The sequence below is a fragment of the Scomber japonicus genome, chromosome 18, assembly GCF_027409825.1.
Source record: "Scomber japonicus isolate fScoJap1 chromosome 18, fScoJap1.pri, whole genome shotgun sequence".
Taxonomy (NCBI): Eukaryota; Metazoa; Chordata; class Actinopteri; order Scombriformes; family Scombridae; genus Scomber; species Scomber japonicus.
Genome location: NC_070595.1, coordinates 171,657 through 182,500, shown reverse-complemented (window position 1 = coordinate 182,500; position 10,844 = coordinate 171,657). Strand labels below are relative to the sequence as shown.

General features: G+C 40.0%; 1 protein-coding gene across 2 annotated transcripts in view; it reads left to right on the top strand.

Annotated features, from left to right (window-relative positions):
- cog1 (component of oligomeric golgi complex 1) overlaps positions 1–10,844 on the top strand; it is a 16,545-nt gene extending 5,701 nt beyond the window's left edge. Inside the window, exons 7-15 of one of the 2 annotated variants that reach the window (XM_053337686.1) lie at positions 1–276; positions 1,506–1,960; positions 3,225–3,371; positions 3,458–3,619; positions 4,022–4,146; positions 4,766–4,874; positions 5,020–5,129; positions 9,015–9,096; positions 10,630–10,844. The exon at positions 1–276 is cut by the window's left edge and continues 88 nt beyond it. In XM_053337686.1, coding sequence (XP_053193661.1) covers positions 1–276; positions 1,506–1,960; positions 3,225–3,371; positions 3,458–3,619; positions 4,022–4,146; positions 4,766–4,874; positions 5,020–5,129; positions 9,015–9,096; positions 10,630–10,764 — 1,601 coding nt within the window. In that variant the 3' untranslated portion in view covers positions 10,765–10,844. Of the gene's footprint in view, positions 277–1,505; positions 1,961–3,224; positions 3,372–3,457; positions 3,620–4,021; positions 4,147–4,765; positions 4,875–5,019; positions 5,130–9,014; positions 9,097–10,626 lie in introns of both variants that reach the window. The other variant, XM_053337685.1, reaches the window with a different exon arrangement.

The window sequence follows — 10,844 nt, the reverse complement described above, 5'->3', positions numbered from 1 at the left end:
CCCAGACTTCTTCAGGTACTAACACTGGCTCAGGCCGCAGCGCCCAATACGAGGTGGATGTGGCCTCCTTCTTGTGGTCGGAGTCTCCAGGGGATCTGCTGAGCGATGCAGGGTGGGTTAACGTTACCCAACGGGGGCAGCAGCAGCAGAGGAGCGGTCTGGCCATGAAGACCCAGGCCCTGACACCCTGCGTTCAGAACTTCTGCTCCTCCATGGATGCAAAGCTAAAGGCCAGGCTTGATGACCTCTTACACTACCTTCCATCCCAGGACACAGGTAGGTGATGTGTCTGCCTGGTGGAATGTGGGTCGTCATTCTCAACTCAGCTTTCTTGAAGTGGTTAAATCTCCAATGTCTAACATTTGTCATTAAACATACTGAGGTTATCAGCTGCCTCTATGAACATTGGCAAAGTAAAAGTATCTGATCTGCAAAAGTAAGAGCGTCAAGAATCTACAAGTACTGTAAGGGGCCTCAGATTTTAATCTCAGGACCAAGCCTTCAGTAAATGCCATTACAAGATGGACATCTTGGATCATATGGGGAGATTTAACTTGTGTGGTACATTTGTTGGGAAAGCACAGATTTTATCATGAGCGTGGTGCTAGAGGAAAGTCAGTTGGTTACTTCAATTAGTAGGGTTTATTTTCTGGAGACCAACAATATCCACCTCATTTATGGCAGTCATATGTTTTCTGTGCAAAACTGACATTCTGACCTCAAGGTAGTGTTAGAGGAATGTTCATGTTGCTTTCAAAATGAAACAGGTTTTTCTACTGAGGATCATAAATGTGAGTGTAGTTTTAGTAAAGGTCAGTTCATCCTTTGAGAACCATGAATATCACTAAATATTCACAGATGTTGGTCTTCAACACATTTTGTCATGGACTTAAGTGTTGTTCTACAGGTCATTTTGACTTGAAAGTGCTGGACAACAATCAGGAGGTCACCAAAATAATTAAGAATCCTCATTTTAGTTCAAGGGCTACATAGAGGCCCAGTTTGATCTCCATCTATTTACTTAAATTAGTTCAATTTCAACAATATCACGTTGTTTTTTCAGATTATATTGCACAGAAGCTTCTGATTGGCTAAGTATATGAATGTTTTAAATATGAGCACAATATGTATTCATTGTTTTTTCAGAAGATTATATTCTCGTCAGGGTCGGATCGGACCCCTTGGCAGACCAGCTCTGGCCCGCGTGCCGTATGTTTGACACCCCTGTACTAGATGGATTAAAATACATGTTTCTCACAGGATGAATTTCAATCACTTTCTTTATCTCTAATGTCTCATTGACATTTCCTCTGGCGCCATCATCTGGTCAAAATTTCAGTTTGTCCAATAATGATGTTTCTGACTCAATAAGTAAAACATTAGTGCCATTCCCATCAAACTCACTCAGTTTGTGTTTAGTGACAGTTTACATAAATAGCTAAAGCCAAATTATATCTCCTGTTGAGTAGATGGTAGTAGTGATAAATGTTTGTCTTCTTTTTCAGGGTCTGACTCCATCTCTGTCACAGTCTCATCCTCTGGACCCAACGAGGGCTCACCAGCGTCCTCGTTCAACCGTTTCACAGACTCTCCGGCGGTGGAGGAGGCTTTCCGTGAAGGCTGCCTGGCCTGTGTCCGCCACATCCTGTCCTCCATCCGCTCCGAACTGACGGCAGCCTCTCCAGACCCCAGCCCCGCCTGCCTCAGTTCGGTGCTTTTCATGGCCAGACTGTGCCAGTCCATGGGTGAACTCTGTCCCAACCTGAAGCACTGCATCTTGGGAAAACAAACAGGGTCTGAAACCATGGCCAAGGGGACCCCCAGGCAGGGGAAGAAGCTGGGCAAAGCCAGGGCCGCCGCGGAGGTCAGCCCAGCTCAGGCCAAGTGGGCTGGTCTGAAGGAGGAGCTTCTCAACTGCAGCATGGAGGCCTACCGAATCTGGAGCTGCGCCCTCTCCAAAGTCAGACATTGTCAGAAATATAGATATATATTTGTGGTGGCTTATTTTTTGGCTGCATGTAGTATTAAGTCTGTGTTGTGGGGAAGAGTGTAGAATCCTGATTGGCAGAGATAATCAAAACTCTTTTCACTAGTAAAAGATCTTCCAATGCCAAAGACCACTGAGATGAGGTTGAGAGCTCCTCAAATCTAACAAGTGGACATTTGAGCTCAGATTATTTTGCAGAATTGTTTGAAATTAGCAAAAGACCAGCAGTCTCCTCAACAGTCAACAGATAAATATTCAGTTTACTATTACAGAGGACTAAAGAAGCTAGTACATATTTACATTTAAGAATTTGAGGATTCAAAATGATTAATGGATTATCAAAATAGTTGGCGTTTAATTTAATAGTTGATGAATAATCATTTAATTGAATAGCTATTTACATGTTGAGCAGATGTAACAAGATCATCTTTGCTCAGGCTAGCTAGCAGTTTAGCTATCATTTAGCGATGAGTCATGGCTCAGGTGTCGTCATGTGACCTCAATTGTTTTGTTTTTCCTCTGTTTCTAACATCAATATATAGTTAAGTAATGTGTTACTTGTAGCAGAGTGATTTAGCATCTTTAGCTCATAGTTTTGGTTGTACAGACCAAATATTGTGCTCCTTGTTTCCAGCAGTAACATGTTTTCAGTTCAAAAGCTCTGATAATCCAACTGTTAACCAAATTAGTAGCTAGCTGGTGAACATTAGCACCTAAAGAGACAAATAGAATAGAATAGAATAGTCTTTATTGTCATTATACAATGTATAACGAAATTTACGAAGGCGTCTCTCCAGTACATTTGGTTAAAAAAAACAAAGAATAAACGCATAAATAGCATATAAAAGAATGAAGAATAAATAAATAGCATCAATTCAATGGAAAACAAATCTGTGCAATGAGGTAATCACAGAGCGTCGACGATACAGGTGCATTGCAGCAGAATAGCAGCATAAAAATTGTAAAAATAAATTAAAAGTGCAATTTGTAGCATAATAACTCTGAGTTCTCAGGAACTGGTGGAGATGAAACCAGAGCTAAAGGAGAGTTCATGTTGGACTTACTTTCATCAGAATGTTACTGAATGTCTGCTGGATGTTTAAACACACTGCTCTTCACAATACGTTAACCATTTCAGCTTTACTACTTAATAACATGTCAGTGTTGTGTTTGTTCTGCTAAATCATTATGAGTTGTTTCTAGACCTGGCTAATAAAACTGTGTTATGTTGTGCCAGGTGCTGCTGGGTAAGTTTGGCACAGCTCTTCATGCTGAGTCAGCTGGTGCCATCCTAACCACAGCAACTAACTGGGAGGATCTGGAGATCCAAGAAGAAGCCGAGTCAGGGAACAGTGTCACATCTAAAATCCGTCTTCCGGTCCAGGTGAGCAGCTCACAACGTCTAACAGAAAGCTGAGTGATGTATGGATACATTTACAGATCTGACGTTGAGCTCTGTGTCTTCTGCAGCCGTCGTGGTTTGTCCAGTCTCTGCTGTTCCAGCTGTGTGTGGAGGTGAACAGGGTGGGGGGTCACGCTTTGCCCCGGCCCACCCTGCAGGAGTTGCTGCAGACCTGCCTGAATCAGGCCCTGCAACACTACCACAGCCTCACACAGCAGGCCCGCAGCAAGGTAACACACACACACACATTGACAAATATGATTATATGATTTTGTTAGTTCTTGATTAATTTAAATTACCCTTTAAGTTAACTGTTGATGTTGGATAGTTCAGCTTGAAGGACAACTGCAGCTTAGAAGGAGATGGAAGAATAGTATAAGAGACTAAAGCATTGAGAGAAGGTGATGGGTTGAGGAGAAAGAAGCAGAAAAAGGAAAGGAGGAGCAGAAGAGGAGGCAAAAGATCAGAAACCAGGAGGAAGAACGGAAGGAGCGGAAGGAGTAAAAAGAGGATGAAAGAGGAAGGTGGAGATTATTTTAATTTCTTAGGATCTTTATTCACTTCATGAAATGTGTGTGTGTGTGTGTGTGTGTGTGTGTGTGTGTGTGTGTGTGTGTGTGTGTGTCCTGCAGGAAGGTGTATTCCCCATGACTCAGAACAGGGCTTTGCAGTTGTTGTTTGACCTGCGTTACCTCAGCACCACACTGAGCAGCAAACCAGAGGAGGGCAAGAGCTCCAGATCCCAACAGGACCCGAGGTAACACACCCGAAAAACATTTTTTTTTAGATTAGCAAGCAGGTAAAATGGGAAACTGCTGATCTAAAATGGTCTGATCTGAAAATTGTGTGCAATCTTCTGCTTCATTCATATGTTGTTGTTTTTTTAATTCCAAAAAAAAAAAATGTAATTAATCTGAACCATGAAACAGAAGTGGAAGAAACATCAGCAGTTGAAAAGTTCACTCAGTCATATAACTGTAATAACTGTAATAAAAGCATTTCAGGGTCAGACATTGTGGTAATTAATGAGCTTTAGAGAAGGCTTCTTTGTTCCAGTAAGTATTGTGGTCCTCGCTACACAAATACACACACATTCTGAAAATCTCTGGCTCTTGCAGGTATTTTTCTCAAGCAGATGTTGGCTGGAATTCCCAGGAAATATTCACTTCCCAGTATTTAACCCAAACACACGTGATTTCCTGAAGTAGTGTTGAGAAATAGAAGTTGAAGAAAGTTGGAGGACAAAAAGCATTGTATTAAAGAGCTACAGCTGCTTTATTATATATTTTACATGTTGTATTTCTCTTTAAATCTGACTCCCAGCAGTGTTAAGGATCTTTCTAAAAGCTGTAAACATTGTGCTGTGTGTCTTTCAGGATCAGCGAGGTCTGTGATTGGCTGGAGAGCTTCATCGACCCCTTTGACCTGGACGTGTTCACACCGCCGCTGAACGCCAACCTCAACCGCCTGTCCCAGAGGACCTCGGTACGTTCATCTTAATGACTATGACATCATCATCACATCAGGCCTGAGATGAGAGGCTACAAAGGGCTGATGATGTCGCTGGTATTGTATACGGTCTCTCTGTTGCCTAACGTTGTTGAATGGTTGATGTAACGTTGTGTTTCAGGTACTGCTGGGGCTGCTCGCAGGCTCAGAGAAGCAGTTTTCCACACGGAGCAGCGGAGTGAACTCCCAGGAGCCTTACAACATCCTGCCACTGACCAGCAGTCAGATCAGGTCAGAGATCAACAAGTACTCACAATAAATGACATTAATATAATGAATATAATGAGCATAAATGAACCACAACATCACTGAGCAGATGTGTTATCTTTCACTGGAGGTGTGTGTGTGTGTGTCTGTGTGTCTGTGTGTAATTTTTGTCTTTATTATCATCATTATGTAATTAATGTACTTTACTCTGTATGTATATATATGTATGTATATATGTGTATATAGAGTAAAGTTCATTAATTACATAATGATGATAATAAAGACTAAAATAATAATAATAATAGTTGTAATAATAATTTTAGCTGTAATATTCTTTAGCTAAATGTAATGGATAAACAGTTGGAATGGTTAGGTAATACAGATAAATGGTTGTATGTTGGTTATATGAAAATATATTGTAATACTATCAACTTTTAGGTCATTAATAGTGTTAAATAACATGTGGTTTGTAATCCATTGATAATCATATTTGAGTGGTGATGATGAAGAGTAGAAGAAGAGAATGTCGGACCAAAACAAACCCACACACTACTCTTCAGAACAGTCCCCACACACACAGTCCACTCACAGCTGTAGAATGGTCTCATTGTGGAAATTCCCCATAAATACTAATGAAATAACACATGAAACATGGATGTAGTTGATAATTCTACTGTAACAATATATGGAGGCATTACCTTCCAACACAGAGGTCAGGAGGAACTGTCTCAAAGGAGGGAGGGGTACAGGAGTTTTTTATAGTTCTCAGTAGAACAAAGAAGTCTTAAATTCAGCCTATTATGTTCATTCCCAGCTCTGTATTTTATTTGTTGGACTCCATTAGAGAAGCTTTGCATGATTCACACTTCATAACAAGTTCTCTCTTTGGAGAATAGAAAAACTGCCAACTGTTCCTGCAGTGTGCAGCCACCAGTGATTCCAAAAATCTTTGTAGGGGCTCTAGTCCAAGTGTATTTTTTATTTTTAACTTTAAAGGTGAATACAAACCAGTATTGTGATGCTGGATCAACTGGGGTGCATAAGTAAGTATTGTCAGGCACACAAGACACAACTGTGGCTTCTGAAACACTTTTTTCTCCATTTCATTTAAATCAACAAGCAAAGCAACCAAATCATCTGTGACCACAGTACCATCACCATGAAACCGTCCCTCATCTGTTCATCACTTCTGCTCTTTTTCAAACTATTCATCTATCCGTCATATCCTTTAACAGACATTCCTTCACTATTTGCCTTATGTAACTGGTGATTGGTCAATATTCCAATAATAATCACACTTAGGAACAGTTGGGGAGTGGCACACCATGACAACTAAACATTTTCAAAAAAAAATTAATACTAAGCCTTGTTAATGCAAACAATATTCAGGCCCAGAATATATAACTAAGTGTATTCCTGCCAGATTGACTGATGGTGACAGTTGACCAGGCTGTGGCTCAGGAAGTAGATCAGGTCATCCACTCATAGGAAGATTGGTGGCTTGATTCCCAGCTCCTCTAGTTATAGATGCTGAACCCCATATTCCTCCCAAAGGCTGTGAAAATATATGTGTGTGAATGGATAAATGTAGCTTGTACTGTAAAAACAGTTTGAGTAGTTAGAAGACTAGAGATTCCAAATATACAAATGTAGTTAATTTACCATTTACATTTGAAACTCCAAAGTCTTTGCACTCAACTGGACATAACTTACCCAAAAAACCAGGAAATAAATCTCACTGGTGTGTAAGTCGCAGTCTATTTTGGGGGTGTCATGCTGAAAAAATAGACCGGTTTATTTGAATGCATCAGTAGCTGTTCTTTTATAAACACATATGTTTATTAGAAACACATTAAAACACACATATTACACATGAAACAGTGTGTCAGGTCAGTGGTTAATGGTCCGGTAATGATTAGCTTAACTGAACTGGACCGATATATTAGGTTAGGCTGAGTTTCAATTAAACCTTTTAAAAGAACTCAGTCACTTTACATATTTGATAGTGTGTAGCTGTGTGCTCATTTGAGTCCCAAAAACTCTTCATCAGAGCTGTCACTGTGCGCAAATATTGCACCCAAGTCACGCTTTAACATCCGTTTGGTCTGTAAATACTGAAACATCACAGCAACTAGTGTTTTCCCAAATACTTCTGATCAACAGCCACATGTGAATCCTTCTGGGGTTTTTTTAATGTCTCTGTACAATGTAGAGCACTAACAGGTCTATTTTCATTAGCTGCCAACACAGCTAGAGTGTGCAGTTATTATAACTATAGTTATAGTTATGGTTATAGTTATCATTCTTAGTGTGGTCGGCCTTTTTACAGACCTATAACCAAATCGGTGCGTCTTATTTACCAGTTTTTACTGTAGTTATTTTGCACTTCATAGGCATCTGTGAGGCTCCAAAGCAAGACATCCAGAAGACTTCTGTTGTTGATCGCAATTATGATCCAGTAGCTCCAGTGTCAGACAAGATTTCATTTGCCATGGAATTTAGCAGTCCAGTATATGGTGGAAATGAATGACCCATAGCAGCTTCTTTGTTGTCTGAAGCTATGGATGGAAGGTACCTCCAGCTGTAGGCCATGTTCCTCCTCTGATGACTGTTGTTGTAGTAGATGATGTTGTTGTTGTCTCCCAGCTGTGGACGATATCTTCTTCCTGGCAATCAAGTAAAAAATCATTCCACCCCATTACACACTCACAAAATAGTGGATTACAAACTGTTTGGCTGGTATGACAGACCCTCAGTGCTAACAGAGGCATTCCTACATAAAATCCCAGACATGAGACCCTAGTGTAATAAATGATTCCTGTCACTTCCTCTACAAGCTAAGAAACAAATACTTTTGCACATGTGTTATTGTTCTCTCTCTTTCTCTGCGTTCTCTTTGTCTTCTTCCTTCCACAACTTTAAATATTGAACTTGCTGAGTCCGCTTGTCATCTTTCTTCCAAACACTGTGTTTGCATGTTGGTAACCTGGAAAGGCTTACTGGAACACTTAATGTAACAAAGCCATTGTTCATTTTATCATTTCCCCCTGCACTTTTCCTGCTTTGATAAGTCAAAGTATCTGCTGTGAAAAAAACTATCCATATGGTCCATTGGTGAAGCATTATACTGCTGCCATATTTGTTGGTCTCACTGTTTGGATCCGGTCTCGGTCCCAGTCTATTTTCTGGCTAGTTTTGATTCTCTTCAGATTCATTTAAACCAGTTGGGTTTGGTCCTTTGTCCCCCAAGGGACCAAATCTAACTGGCTGTGGTTCAGGAGGTAGAGCTGGTCGTTCACTAATCAGAAGATCAGTTGCTCCTCCAGTCCACATATCGATGTGTCCTTGTGTGGTAGCTCCTGTCACCAATGTATGAATGGGTGAATGTGACATGTAAAAGCACTTTGAGTGCTCAAAAACACTAGAAAAATGCTATATAAGTACAGTCTATTTACCATTTTACATGAGAAGCACTCTAACACTATGGCAACAATTTTAATTCTTAAAGTTCCTCTTCGTAATAACTTGTGTCTGATGTAATTTTTCCACCAAAAAAAGTTGAATCCTCTTTTTAAAAACTTTAAAATCATATCTATGCTTTCCTCATTGAAAAATCCAGGATCAATCTACAAATAAGTCCATATTAGTTGGATATGTGATAGATTTTATATTACATTTTTATATATATTTACTCATTCCACCCACAGTTTCTTTCAATGTGTGTGCATGTGAGTGAACGGACAGATGAGTAGAGCAAATGGGGTACAGTTTTCCTTTTCAAGAGAGACGGCAAAGTCACATGTAAAAATGCAATGACTTTAAAGGCATTCTATTGTATTCTATATGAATCAAATGTCATAATTTGGAAAACAGTATGCCTAACCGCCACTATGGTTCTGTCCTCTGCAGGTTCGGGCTGCTGCCTCTCAGCATGTCAAATGTTCGGAAATCCAAGTCGACCAGCAGAGTCTCCGATGCTCCTCACCAGCCGGTCAGTAACTGAAACTGCAGGACATTTGAGTGTTTTTTCATATGTTAACAACCACATCTCTCTTCATTTCTCTGCTGCGTTCAATTGTTTTGTTCCGTCTTGGGTAAATGTTGTCTGTTGCATCCTCTGCCTTCCCAGCGTTTTTGAGTGCGAGAAACCCAGGCAAGTTCATCAGTGTGGGTTTATATATATATATATGTGTGTGTGTGTGTGTGTTTGGATGTATTGTCAGTAGTGCTGCAGTTTACCTTTGGTGCATTTACAGTGTGACAGCACATTATTAATCAATGATATGATTCTTGAGTTTGGATGCTGTTCTGCTGCGCTCACTAATCTCCCACGCTCTGGTTGGAATCATGAAGTAGATCAGGATCAGACTATTGGCTGGAGAGGCATTCTTAACTGTATAAGAGAACTAATCCCATTTTGAGATTGACTCATTATTACTAAATTTCAGGTCAACAGGATTTTGCCGCTCAAATTGGGATTTGTCCAAAATTAGCATGTACAATTTAATTCTTTACAATTTAAAGGAATACACCAGATTTTAGTTAGAATGTCACATTTTAAGTTTCCCATTTTAAGGAACACTTGAAATTTTGGAAAATAGTATTTTTTGCTGTCTTGCCAACAATCAGAAGTCACTTTGTGCTGAGCTAGCTTAGCAAAGTCCTCCTTAAAGTTGGTAAGACTCTGGGTGAGATGGCAAGCTTCCAAATATTTCACTGTTTCCAAATGTTTCAGTGTTCAGAGATACGTCTGTAGACACCAGAATAATCCAGGTCTCCTGTGAATCATTGGCTCAGGTGATTCATATTAACACTCAGTAAGAAACTGTATAAAATCTGTTAGCGCCAATAAAATGAACATAGCTCTCCAGCAAAACAGCTTTAGTTCTCATTATCTTTACATTGACATAACGCTAAGGGTTAACTCTCACAATTCATTTTGCATGCTAACATGATAGGATTTATTCATCAGTTAGCTTTAGAGCTGAACAGCTTGAGCTAATGCTATTTGACATAATGAAGTGTTAGCATGGAGCATCAGAGCCAGGGATCTACCTAGTCCTGATCCAGGACTGTCAAGCTACATATCACTACTGATGGTCATCTCCTGGATCCTGAACTTCTTAATCACTCAAGAGCTCATAAAACATTTGGAAGAATGTTCTGACGTTGAAGGTAGAAATCCATGACATTAAGCAGATGTAAAGTAACACAAATCCCAATTTTGGTCAAATGGTCTCTTCCATTAAAGTTAATTTTACTGTTAAGACCAAATTAAGTTTTGGGTTTGTTTTGTTTTTTATTACTTGGCACCTGCATGATGTCAAAGATTAGGTACCATCTGCTGAGGTTGTGTTCATTTTATGAGTCCTTGAGTAATTGAAATGTCCAGATTCCAGAAAATGGCCATCCAGGATACACAGTGTGATGGTCCTGTATCCACCATGGTGTTGTATTTTCTCATCATTTAACTATTGACATGACCAATTGAATAATCTACCATGTTGTGTCCTTCCTCCAGCAGGCTCATCCATCCTCCACAGTACACAGTGACAGCTTCCGGCCAGGCAGCCTGTTCAGACAGCTCGCAGATCAGGATGAAGACACAGCCGCTCCATCTTTATTCAAACTCAGCTGGCTGTCTGGCATGGCCAAATAACCCTTTAATGCTCAACACTTTTTATTTGCCTTTGCAGAAACTTTGTAAAAAAAAATATGTATAGTAAATATAATTTTGTC